The sequence below is a fragment of the Neofelis nebulosa genome, chromosome 4 (genome assembly GCF_028018385.1).
Source record: "Neofelis nebulosa isolate mNeoNeb1 chromosome 4, mNeoNeb1.pri, whole genome shotgun sequence".
In the NCBI taxonomy this organism is placed as follows: domain Eukaryota; kingdom Metazoa; phylum Chordata; class Mammalia; order Carnivora; family Felidae; genus Neofelis; species Neofelis nebulosa.
In genome coordinates this window covers 73,842,575-73,856,636 of record NC_080785.1, presented here as the reverse complement: position 1 = coordinate 73,856,636, position 14,062 = coordinate 73,842,575, and the positions used below count along the sequence as shown (strand labels likewise).

Genomic DNA, 14,062 nt, shown 5'->3' with positions numbered 1-14,062 from the left:
CACATCAGGCTCTGTGCTGATGGCATGGAGCCTGCTTGAGATTCTCTCTCCTTCTCTCTCTCTCTCTCTCTCTGCCCTTTCCCCACTAGCACACTCACTCATGCACATACACTATCTCAGACTTTAAAAAAAAAATTATTAAAAAAATATAAATATAAAAAATAAAACAAAAATTTACATGAAGTTCAAGCATGACTCTGAGAGATGGACAGTATCTCTAAAACCACCTTTGCAGCATATGAATTAATTAGTTTTTGAAGTCTATTTCTTAGTTTCTTACCATATGGTAGACATAAAACACACACACACACACACATACACACACAGAGCATGGACTGGTTGGGATGACAAGGTAGAGGTAGCCAAGGGGGGAAAAAAAAGGTTACTCAAAATAAAATCTTTCCAATCTTGTTTTTTGATCAAATAGATGATAACATAAGCATTAAAGATTTTTAAAAGTACAAAAGTATATATATGGTAAATTGCAATTCTCCTCTTCACTGTCCACAGCCGAGTTTCCCTATCAATTTAGGAATATTTACACCCATTAGGGTATATCCTAAATACAAACTTTTTCAGAATGGTCTAAGTTGGCATTTCCAGGAATATAGTCTACAAAGAGTTTTGGCTAAGAAAATAAAAGGAGGGGGGCTCTCCATCAAGTATAGAGAGTTTAGAAAATTTTGCTGAAAATATTAGAAAGCTAAAGATTTAAAATTTCTAAGGAATTGGGGCACCTGGGTGGCGCAGTCGGTTAAGCGTCTGATTCTTGATTTTGGCTCAGGTCATGATCTCTGAGACTGAGTCCCACATCAGGCTCTGTGCTGGGTATGGAGCCTACTTAAGATTCTTTCTCTCTCCCTCTTCCCCTCCCCAGCTCATGCTCTCTTTCCAAAGGAAAAAAATTTTTTTCCTAAGGAATTTCAACAACTAACAGAAAAGATAAGGGAAGATTAGATATTTGTACTTACTAGATTAACAGCATGAAATAACATTTCTGCCTTTCTAGCAAAAAAGGGATTTATGTAGAGTGTTACCATATTCATACCTCGTAAAGTTTTACAGTCCACTATCTCCACATGGGCATCCAATATGTCAAATGCTTCTTTACAGACTGCCTTGGCTAAAGTTGATTTTCCACTGCCCTAGAAAATAATTGCTTCATAAGCAATATATTCAATCACAGAAATAGCTTCTGTTACTGTGGCAACCAAGACTCAGCCTCACCAATCAAGTATACACTACACAACATTCTATGCCAATTCTAACTCAATAAAGCTGGGGGTAAAAAAAAAAAAGAAAAAAAGAAAACCCACCTCCCTGGAGTTCTAGGATCACATTATGGTGCGTGACATTTAGCATAAAGTAAACTAATAGGAAGGACTGAAACTCTAGACTCAGGAAGTTTTAAATTTTTTTTTTTAACATTTTATTTATTTTTGAGACAGGGAGAGACAGAGCATGAACAGGGGAGGGTCAGAGAGAGGGAGACACAGAATCCGAAACAGGCTCCAGGCTCTGAGCTGTCAGCACAGAGCCCGACGCGGGGCTCGAACTCACAGACCACGAGATCATGACCTGAGCCGAAGTCGGCCGCTTAACCGACTGAGCCACCCAGGCGCCCCAGAGACTCAGGAAGTTTTAAGAGCACTCCAGGATTAAGTGGGAAAGAATGATTTCCTAAACATGTATTCAAGTCTGGCAAAGAAAAATATGTAATATTTTGCAAAAAAACCCAGAAGGCTCTAGCTTCCCAGCTCTAATAGAATGACTCAAGTGGTATATAAACACAGGCAAGGTTAACAGATGACAACCCAATCTCAGGAATATAAACCCCCCAAAAAGGTACGTTTCCCACCCCAACTTCAACCTTAATTGGTACTAATACTAAAAATAATCAATTGCTTTGAGAAAGTTAAAAAAAAATACACCAGGTCTAGTTGCTGGGGAAGATATGCAGATATCACCAAAATAAGTCTTTTCTTTTAACCTGCTAAAAGCTGGATGTGTCCTATGTTCATTACACCACACAGACAGAAAATAAACATTTAATTTGTTTTTACAATTTTTTAAATCACTGATATTTAAATCTTTTACCTTTAAAAACAGTCAATGCTTCATTATTTGTTACTAGAAGGGAATAATGTAAACATTAAATAATCTTTCTAGAGAAATGAAACCTAATCCCATTTAATTTCAACTATTTTCAGTGAAAAAAAATTATTACCCACTTCCTTGTTATCTTAAATTAACTGCAATTTTAATTTACAGTTTCTTGGTGATATACAGTATTACTGTGACCTTAGTGTACTATGTAGCCCTCAGAGACTATTAAAGTGGGCAGAACTATTTACTTTTTTATTAAGTGACTCTAGACTATATAGAGTTTGATCCAATGTGTACTTCTTTTTTTCAAGTAAAAGCTTTATTTTTTTCCAGGTTTATAAATTAACATGTGAAGCATACAAAGGAACTGTAAACACTTAGTATAAGGGAAACGTAAAAAATTTTCTGTAATCTTACCACCTCACAGAAGTAACCACAGTCCATTGTTCTGAGGTATCACCCTTCCAGACACCTCATACACATTTAAGTAAATTTGTAAAGATGGGATTATTTATGTGGGTTCATGATAAATCACTGTCCTCTTTATCCACAATTATGGAGCTGCTTCGGCTCCCCAGAACACCCCCACTGTGGGACATACTGCACATAACACGTTTAATAAGCCCCTTCCTAATGTATACTAATGTTGTTTCTAATTTTTAGCTATTATAAATAAAGCTAAAATAAATAACCATATATGTGTTAACTTATTTGTCAGATTACACCTTTAGAATAAATTTCTAGAAGCAGAATAAATGTATCAAAAGGTACACACACATATTTAAAATTTTGCTGACCGGGGCCCCTGGGTGGCTCAGTCGGTTGAGCGTCCGACTTCAGCTCAGGTCATGATCTCGCCGCTTGCGAGTTTGAGCCCCACATAGGGCTCTGTGCTGACGGCTCGGGGCCTGGAGCCTCTTCAGATTCTGTGTCTTTCTCTCTCTCTCTGCCCCTCCCCTGCTCACACTCTGTCTCTCTCTGTCTCTCAAAAATAAACAAATATTAAAAAAAAAAAATTTTGCTGACCGTTGCTATAGTGCCCCCTAGAAAAGCTGAATGTTGGCAGGTTTTTACAGTTCTTTTAATATAGGTTTTTTCCCTCGATCTAGTATCATTTCCTACCCTTGCTGTTTTGTCTAGCTTTAACAGCCCTGCACCAGTTCTAACATTTTGTTTTTCAGCACTGTGGACTGGAAAAACAGCCAAGCTTGTTACACAAAATCTGAAATTTAGCAGCCACTCAACAAATACTACCACACTTACACCTTACAGAATTGTATTTACATTTAAAGTCAACGGGCTCCAAAAAATAAAGAAATTAAGGGTGCTGGGGTGCAGGTCCCATCTATCATACTTTGCTTAGTTTGAGGGCTTTCTCCTCACAAAGTAAATCACACTTGTATAGCACTTTTGAGTTTACAAAGTGCTTTCCCATATATTATTTCCCTTAAGTGAGGTTTATCCTAAGAAGGCAGATTAAGAAACCACAAAACTGCCTGTGGTCATAGTCAGAAAGTACAAGACAGAGGTGGGACTCAAATCCAGGTCTTCTGCTTGTTCTTCATATTACCCATGATACCCCTAGGTGAGATGGAAAAGTCTGATTTCTGAGTCAATACGATACTGCTTTTTCAAAATAAATACAAAATGATGATGCATTTTGAAATGTGACACAGAAACCTAGAAACCACATAGAATAGTTCCTATATTTCACCAGCTTGCATACCTGGGATAAATCTCCACTTGATCATGGTATACAATTCTTTATACACATTGGTTGATTTGATTTGCTAATATTTTGTTGAGGATTTTTGTATCTATGTTCATGAGAGGTTATCAGTCTGCAGTTTTCTTTTAACGTCTTTGTCTGGTTTTGGTATTAAGGTAATGCTGGACTCACAGGATGACTTAGGAAGCATTCCTTCTGCTTCCATCCTCTGAAAGAGATTGTAGAAAACTGGTATAATATCTTCCTTATAGGCCTTTTTATATTGTACACTTCTTGTGCAAGTTTTGGGAACTTGTGTCTTTCAAAGAATTGGTCCAATCATCTAAGATGGTTAGCAAATTTGTGGGCATAGAGTTGTCTATTACTATTATGACTTTATTATCCTTTTAATGTCTATGGGATCTGTAGTGATGTTCCCTCTTTCATTTCTGGTATTAGTAATTTGTGTCTTCTTTTTTTTTCTTAGACTGGCTAAAGGCTTATCAATTTTATTGATCTTTTCAAAGAAGCAGCTTTGGTTTCACTGATTTTTCTCTGTTGATTTCCTGTCTTTAATTCACTGATTTATGCTCTAGTTCTTATTTCTTTTCTTCTCCTTACACTGGACTTAATTTGCTCTTTTTTTCTGGTTTCCTAAAGGGAATACTAGGGTTATTGGTGTAGTTGCACATAACTATGTATATATACATGTATGTGTATATATACACACATACACATACACATGCACACACACATATATATTTTTTACTGCATATAGATATGTATATATAAATATGTATTTTTTTAAATTTTATTTTTAAGTAACCTCTACACCCAGTGTGGGGCTTGAACTCACAACCCCAAGATCAGGAGTCACATGTTCTACTGATGAGCCAGCCAGGCACCCTTGGAGTAGCTGTTATATTTTAAGTAAGAATCAGAAGAAAGCAACTGAACTAGTAACAGGAAAAAGAGTTATTTTACTAAAGTTAAAAGTGAATGGAAACGAAAAAGTCTTAAAATTTTGAATTGAATAAAAGAACAAAGATTCACAGAGACCACACTGTACCTCTGAAAACAATTTTGCACTGGTAAAGAATAAAACTGTAAGCCCTTTAAAAGGGCAGGGAGGGGCGCCTGGGTGGCTCAGTTGGTTAAGCGTCCGACTTCGACTCAGGTCATGATCTCGCGGCCCGTGAGTTCGAGCCCCGCGTCGGGCTCTGTGCTGACAGCTCAGAGCCTGGAGCCTGTTTCGGATTCTGTGTCTCCCTCTCTCTGACCCTCCCCCGTTCATGCTCTGTCTCTCTCTGTCTCAAAAATAAATAAGCATAGCAGAACGGAGTCTCCAGAGCCAAGCGCAGACGACAGGCCCACGGAAGAGGGTAGGAAGGGCGGCGAGGCGGTGCGCGCTCCACGGACTGGCGGAAAGGAGCCGGGGCGGAGGGGCGGCTCGCCGGCCAAGCAGAGCCCCCAGTCTGGCTTGCAAAAGCGGAGGGGCCGGACGGACTGTGTTCCAACAGCAAGCGCGACTTAGCGTCTGGGAGGTCATAAGTTAACAGCTCTGCTCAGAAAGCGGGAAGGCTGGAGGACAAAGGGAGGGACAGCTGCTGAGCCCCTGGACGACAGAGCTCAGCTTGGCGGGGAACAAAGGCGCTCACCAGCGCCATCTCCCCCGCCCATCCCCCAGCCAAAATCCCAAAGAGAACCAGTTCCTGCCAGGGAACTTGCTCGCTCTGCGCAAACACCCAACTCTGTGCTTCTGTGGAGCCAAACCTCCGGCAGCAGATCTGACTCCCTCCTGCTGCCACAGGGCCCCTCCTGAAGTGGATCACCTAAGGAGAAACGAGCTAAGCCTGCCCCTCCTGCCCCTGTGCACCTTGCCTACCCATCCCAGCTAATACGCCAGAACCCCAGCACCACAAGCCTGGCAGTGTGCAAGTAGCCCAGACGGGCCACGCCACCCCACAGTGAATCCCGCCCCTAGGAGAGGGGAAGAGAAGGCACACACCAGTCTGACTGTGGCCCCAGCGGTGGGCTGGGGGCAGACATCAGGTCGGACTGCGGCCCCGCCCACCAACTCCAGTTATACACCACAGCACAGGGGAAGTGCCCTGCAGGTCCTCACCACTCCAGGGACTATCCAAAATGACCAAACGGAGAATTCCCCTCAAAAGAATCTCCAGGAAATAACAACAGCTAATGAACTGATCAAAAAGGATTTAAATAATATAACAGAAAGTGAATTTAAAATAATACTCATAAAATTAATCGCTGGGCTTGAAAACAGTATACAGGACAGCAGAGAATCTCTTGCCACAGAGATCAAGGGACTAAGGAACAGTCACAAGGAGCTGAAAAGTGCTTTAAATGAAATGCAAAACAAAATGCAAACGACGACAGCTCGGATTGAAGAGGCAGAGGAGAGAATAGGTGAACTAGAAGATAAAGTTATGGAAAAAGAGGAAGCTGAGAGAAAGAGAGATAAAAAAATCCAGGAGTATGAGGGAAAAATTAGAGAACTAAGTGATACACTAAAAAGAAATAATATACGCATAATTGGTATCCCAGAGGAGGAAGAGAGAGGGAAAGGTGCTGAAGGGGTACTTGAAGAAATTATAGCTGAGAACTTCCCTGAACTGGGGAAGGAAAAAGGCATTGAAATCCAAGAGGCGCAGAGAACTAGCTTCAGACGTAACTTGAATCGATCTTCTGCACGACATATCATAGTGAAACTGGCAAAATACAAGGATAAAGAGAAAATTCTGAAAGCTGCAAGGGATAAACGTGCCCTCACATACAAAGGGAGACCTATAAGACTCGTGACTGATCTCTCCTTTGAAACTTGGCAGGCCAGAAAGGCTTGGCACGATATCTTCAGTGTGCTAAACAGAAAAAATATGCAGCCGAGAATCCTTTATCCAGCAAGTCTGTCATTTAGAATAGAAGGAGAGATAAAGGTCTTCCCAAACAAACAAAAACTGAAGGAATTCGTCACCGCTAAACCAGCCCTACAAGAGATCCTAAAGGGGATCCTGTGAGACAAAGTACCAGAGACATCGCTACAAGCATAAAACATACAGACATCACAATGACTCTAAACCCGTATCTTTCTATAATAACACTGAATGTAAATGGATTAAATGCACCAACCAAAAGACATACGGTATCAGAATGGATAAAAAAACAAGACCCATCTATTTGCTGTCTACAAGAGACTCATTTTAGACCTGAGGACACCTTTAGATTGAGAGTGAGGGGATGGAGAACTATTTATCATGCTACTGGAAGCCAAAAGAAAGCTGGAGTAGCCACACTTATATCAGACAAACTAGACTTTAAATTAAAGGCTGTAACAAGAGATGAAGAAGGGCATTATATAATAATTACAGGGTCTATCCATCAGGAAGAGATAACAATTATAAATGTCTATGCGCCGAATACCGGAGCCCCCAGATATATAAAACAATTACTCATAAACATAAGCAACCTTATTGATAAGAATGTGGTCATTGCAGGGGACTTTAACACCCCACTTACAGAAATGGATAGATCATCTAGACACACAGTCAATAAAGAAACAAGGGCCCTGAATGATACATTGGATCAGATGGACTTGACAGATATATTTAGAACTCTGCATCCCAAAGCAACAGAATATACTTTCTTCTCGAGTGCACATGGAACATTCTCCAAGATAGATCATATACTGGGTCACAAAACAGCCCTTCATAAGTTTACAAGAATTGAAATTATACCATGCATACTTTCAGACCACAATGCTATGAAGCTTGAAATCAACCACAGGAAAAAGTCTGGAAAACCTCCAAAAGCATGGAGGTTAAAGAACACCCTACTAACGAATGAGTGGGTCAACCAGGCAATTAGAGAAGAAATTAAAAAATATATGGAAACAAACGAAAATGAAAATACAACAATCCAAACCCTTTGGGACGCAGCGAAGGCAGTCCTGAGAGGAAAATACATTGCAATCGAGGCCTATCTCAAGAAACAAGAAAAATCCCAAATACAAAATCTAACAGCACACCTAAAGGAAATAGAAGCAGAACAGCAAAGACAGCCTAAACCCAGCAGAAGAAGAGAAATAATAAAGATCAGAGCAGACATAAACAATATAGAATCTAAAAAAACTGTAGAGCAGATCAACGAAACCAAGAGTTGGTTTTTTGAAAAAATAAACAAAATTGACAAACCTCTAGCCAGGCTTCTCAAAAAGAAAAGGGAGATGACCCAAATAGATAAAATCATGAATGAAAATGGAATCATTACAACCAATCCCTCAGAGATACAAACAATTATCAGGGAATACTATGAAAAATTATATGCCAACAAATTGGACAACCTGGAAGAAATGGACAAATTCCTAAACACCCACACTCTTCCAAAACTCAATCAGGAGGAAATAGAAAGCTTGAACAGACCCATCACCAGCAAAGAAATTGAATCGGTTATCAAAAATCTCCCAACAAATAAGAGTCCAGGACCAGATGGCTTCCCAGGGGAGTTCTACCAGACGTTTAAAGCAGAGATAATACCTATCCTTCTCAGCTATTCCAAGAAATAGAAAGGGAAGGAAAACTTCCAGACTCATTCTATGAAGGCAGTATTACTTTGATTCCTAAACCAGACAGAGACTCAGTAAAAAAAGAGAACTACAGGCCAATATCCCTGATGAATATGGATGCAAAAATTCTCAAAAAGATACTAGCAAATCGAATTCAACAGCATATAAAAAGAATTATTCACCATGATCAAGTGGGATTCATTCCTGGGATGCAGGGCTGGTTCAACATTCGCAAATCGATCAACGTGATACATCACACTAACAAAAAAAAAGAGAAGAACCATATGATCCTGTCAATCGATGCAGAAAAGGCCTTTGACAAAATCCAGCACCCTTTCTTAATAAAAACACTTGAGAAAGTCGAGATAGAAGGAACATACTTAAAGATCATAAAAGCTATTTATGAAAAGCCCACAGCTAACATCATCCTCAATGGGGAAAAACTGAGAGCTTTTTCCCTGAGATCAGGAACACGACAGGCATGCCCACTCTCACCGCTGTTGTTTAACATAGTGCTGGAAGTTCTAGCATCAGCAAGCAGACAACAAAAGGAAATCAAATGGATCAAAATTGGCAAAGATGAAGTCAAGCTTTCGCTTTTTGCAGATGACATGATATTATACATGGAAAATCCGATAGACTCCACCAAAAGTCTGCTAGAACTGATACATGAATTCAGCAAAGTTGCAGGATACAAAATCAATGTACAGAAGTCAGTTGCATTCTTATACACTAACAATGAAGCAACAGAAAGACAAATAAAGAAACTGATCCCATTCACAATTGCACAATAAGCATAAAATACCTATGAATAAATCTAACCAAAGATGTAAAAGATCTGTATGCTGAAAACTATAGAAAGCTTATGCAGGTAATTGAAGAAGATATAAAGAAATGGAAAAACATTCCATGCTCATGGATTGGAAGAATAAATATTGTCAAAATGTCAATACTACCCAAAGCTATCTACACATTCAATGCAATCCCAATCAAAATTGCACCAGCATTCTTCTCGAAACTAGAACAAGCAATCCTAAAATTCATATGGAACCACAAAAGGCCCTGAATAGCCAAAGTAATTTTGAAGAAGAAGACCAAAGCAGGAGGCATCACAATCCCAGACTTTAGCCCCTACTACAAAGCTGTCATCATCAAGACAGCATGGTACTGGCACAAAAACAGACACATAGACCAATGGAATAGAATAGAAACCCCAGAACTAGACCCACAAACGTATGGCCAACTCATCTTTGACAAAGCAGGAAGAACATCCAATGGAAAAAAGACAGTCTCTTTAACAAATGGTGCTGGGAGAACTGGACAGCAACATGCAGAAAGTTGAAACTAGACCACTTTCTCACACCATTCACAAAAATAAACTCAAAATGGATAAAGGACCTGAATGTGAGACAGGAAACCAACAAAACCTTAGAGGAGAAAGCAGGAAAAGACCTCTCTGACCTCAGCCGTAGCAATCTCTTACTCGGCACATCCCCAAAGGCAAGGGAATTAAAAGCAAAAGTGAATTACTGGGACCTTATGAAGATAAAAAGCTTCTGCACAGCAAAGGAAACAACCAACAAAACTAAAAGGCAACCAACGGAATGGGAAAAGATATTTGCAAATGACATATTGGACAAAGGGCTAGTATCCAAAATCTATAAAGAGCTCATCAAACTCCACACCCGAAAAACAAATAACCCAGTGAAGAAATGGGCAGAAAACATGAATAGACACTTCTCTAAAGAAGACATCCGGATGGCCAACAGGCACATGAAAAGATGCTCAACATCGCTCCCCATCAGGGAAATACAAATCAAAACCACACTCAGGTATCACCTCACGCCAGTCAGAGTGGCCAAAATGAACAAATCAGGAGACTCTAGATGCTGGAGAGGATGTGGAGAAACGGGAACCCTCTTGCACTGTTGGTGGGAATGCAAATTGGTGCAGCCACTCTGGAAAGCAGCGTGGAGGTTCCTCAGAAAATTAAAAATAGACCTACCCTATGACCCAGCAATAGCACTGCTAGGAATTTATCCAAGGGATACAGGAGTACTGATGCATAGGGGCACTTGTACCCCAATGTTTATAGCAGCACTCTCAACAATAGCCAAATTATGGAAAGAGCCTAAATGTCCATCAACGGATGAATGGATAAAGAAATTGTGGTTTATATACACAATGGAATACTACGTGGCAATGAGAAAGAATGAAATATGGCCTTTTGTAGCAACGTGGATGGAACTGGAGAGTGTGATGCTAAGTGAAATAAGCCATACAGAGAAAGATAGATACCATATGGTTTCACTCTTATGTGGATCCTGAGAAACGTAACAGAAACCCATGGGGGAGGGGAAGGAAAAAAAAAAAAAGAGGTTAGAGTGGGAGAGAGCCAAATCATAAGAGACTGTTAAAAACTGAGAACAAACTGGGGCGCCTGGGTGGCGCAGTCGGTTAAGCGGCCGACTTCAGCCAGGTCACGATCTCGCGTCTGTGAGTTCGAGCCCCGCGTCGGGCTCTGTGCTGACAGCTCGGAGCCTGGAGCCTGTTTCCAATTCTGTGTCTCCCTCTCTCTCTGCCCCTCCCCCGTTCATGCTCTGTGTCTCTCTGTCCCAAAAATAAATAAAAAACATTGAAAAAAAAATTTAAAAAAAAAAAAAAACAAAAAAAAAAACTGAGAACAAACTGAGGGTTGATGGGGGGTGGGAGGGAGGGTAGGGCGGGTGATGGGTACTGAGGAGGGCACCTTTTGGGATGAGCACTGGGTGTTGTATGGAAACCAATTTGACAGTAAATTTCATATATTAAAAAATAAATTAAAAAAAGATTTAAAAAAAAAATTTACTGAAAGAAAAACAAAATAAATGAGCATAAAAAAAAATTAAAAAAAAAAAAAGGGCAGGGAAACTCTAGCAAAACTGATGAAGATTAAAAAGAGAAAAGACACAAAACACCAAAATCAGGAAATGGAACACCATAGTAGATTCCACAGCCATTCAAAGGATAATGAAAGGAATACTACAAACAACTTTATGCTCATAAATTTGACAACTTAGAAGAAATGGACCAATTCCTTTAAAATTACAAACTACCAAATGTCTGCCATGGTGAAATAAGACAATTAAGGAAATTTAATTTATAATTAAGAAGTTAAAGGTCCTGGGGCAGCTGGGTGGCTCAGTCAGTTCAGTGTCTGACTTTGGCTCAGGTCATGATCTCGCAGTTCATGAGTTCGGGCCCCACATCGGGCTCTGTGCTGACAGCTCAGAGTCTGGAGCCCGCTTCAGATTCTGTGTCTCCCTCTCTCTCCGCCCCACCCCTGCTTGTGCTCTGTGTCTCTCTGTCTTTCAAAAATGAATAAACATAAAAAAATTTTTTTTTAAAGTTAAAGGTCGGGGCGCCTCTGTGGCTCAGTCGGTTAAGTGTCCTACATGTCTCATGTCATGATCTCATGGTTTATGAGTCAGGGCCTCACACTGGGCTCTGTGCTGACAGCCTGGAGACTGGAGACTGGAGCCTGCTTTGGATTCTTGTCTCCCTCTCTTTCTGCCCCTCCTCCGCTCACACTCTCAAAAATAAATAAACATTAAAAAAAAAAAAGTCAAAGGTGACAAAAATCTCAACACCCAGATGGTTTCACTGGAGATTTTACTAAACATTTAAGGAACAATGAATACCAACTGTATATGCTCTCTTCTAGAAAACAGAATAGGAAAGAACACTTCTCAACTCATTTTATGAGGCCAGTATTACCCTAATAGCAACACCACACAAAAGTGGTACAAAACCAGAAAACTATAGGCTAACATTGCTCATGAATTAAAACAATTTTTTTAATGTTTATATATTTTTGAGAGAGAAAGAGTGTGAGTGGGGAAGGGGCAGAAAGAAAGGGAGACAAAGAATTCGAAGCAGGCTCCAGGTTCTGAACTGTCAGCACAGATCTGGACACGGGGCTCAAACCCAGGGACTGAGAGATCATGACCTGAGCTAAAGTCAGATAATTAACAACGGCTGTTGCTCATGAATTTAGATGCAAAAATCCTCAACAGAAATATTAGCAAATAATGGGGTGCCTAGCTGGCTCAGTCAGAAAAGACTCTTGCTCTCAGTTGTGAGTTTGAGCCCCATGTCGGGTATGGAGATTAAATAAATTTTTTTTAAAACATTAAAAAAAAAAAAAGGATTTTTAGCAAACAGAACTCAGCAATGTATACAAAGAAAATACACCACGACCAAGTGAGATTTATTACATACATGCAAGGCTGGTTCAACATGTGAAAAAAAATCAACCCTATCAACACCCTAAAAAAGAAAAATCATACAATTGTATCATATGATACATAAAAAAGGCCGTGAGCACGACACCTTATTCATTTTATTCATCACCCCTTTCTAAATCACCACTTCCTATATCTTGTATTAACAACTCTATATAACAGATGATCAAAACTCAAAGAAAAAAATAAAATTAGTTATTAGTGAAATGGGCACATTTTAACCACGTACCTTTCCTCCTGTGAATAAAAGGGCTCCATTCCTAAGTCCTGCTACAAGGGACATCAGCTGCCGAGACAAAGGGCGCCCCAGGAGGCTGTGAGTGATGTGTTCCATGGAAGACACACCTAAAGAATTCACTCCTCTGCAAAATATATACATTATTGCATGATAAAACGCTGAAGCAGGATAAAATCCAGCTGTAAAAAATTCTGAAACTTTCCTTTCCAGGCTAATTAATGATTTTTAAAAGAGTAAAATGTTAGAAAGTTTCCCTTGGTTGACAGCGTATTGAATTAATGCCAAATCTGAGTCACAACTTTTAAAATTAGTTCTATTACTTTCAAACATGTACAGTAACTAAAAGTTTTGTCTTAACAGGACATCTCAAGGAATTTGTCTTAACAGACACAAACAACAAATCATAAATGAGAGCATTTGAAGTGTTAAAAGAATTGAAGACTTATTTCCTCTTAAATTAAGCTTTGAAATCTGGTTTCAATTTGTAGATTATACAAGCATGAACTTCAACCTACTTCCTGACTCTACCACTTTATTTCTGATAATATAAATTCTGAAAATCAGAATCTGAACTGAAGAGATTTTACTTTCTACATGAGCATTATGCTATAAACATTGTTACTTTATGGTTTAGTCCTTTTATTAAAACATTTACAGATTATACTATTATAGGAAATCAAATCACTGCTACTATAACCACTAAAGGTTTCTGTGAGGAATTCTGAGATGTAATGTTTATACGAGAGTCTCATATTTCCTAAGAGATAAGTTAACAGGAGGTTCTTTTCAGACTTGTCTTAAAAGTTAAGGAAAACACAAATAATCCCAATTAGTACATTAATAAAATAGCTGAAGGAATAACTTAATTTGAAATATTTTTAAACATTCAAATAATGTTTTTAGATTAACTTTTAAAGTAAATGTATTAACTCTTAAGAATTATTGTTTTATTCGAGCACATATGATCTAGGTCATAACCAGTTGTTTCCTTCTCACAAATCAAATCTTGAAGTAAAATTTCTAATAAGCTTCAGACTTTTATGTAGTTACCTAAGAAGACAAGGCAAATTACTAAGCTAGGTGTGAAAACAGAAACAATCCTTGAAAAAATATCTACTAATGCATTACTGAGATTATTCAATGAC

At 39.1% G+C, this 14,062-nt stretch overlaps 1 protein-coding gene across 3 annotated transcripts in view; it reads right to left on the bottom strand.

Annotated features, from left to right (window-relative positions):
* PEX1 (peroxisomal biogenesis factor 1) overlaps positions 1-14,062 on the bottom strand; it is a 55,372-nt gene that overhangs the window by 24,210 nt on the left and 17,100 nt on the right. For all 3 annotated transcript variants that reach the window (XM_058725098.1, XM_058725097.1, XM_058725096.1), the window contains exons 10-11: positions 12,909-13,041; positions 1,049-1,145 (exon numbers count right to left, since the gene is read on the bottom strand). In XM_058725098.1, coding sequence (XP_058581081.1) covers positions 1,049-1,145; positions 12,909-13,041 — 230 coding nt within the window. The remainder of the gene's footprint in view (positions 1-1,048; positions 1,146-12,908; positions 13,042-14,062) is intronic.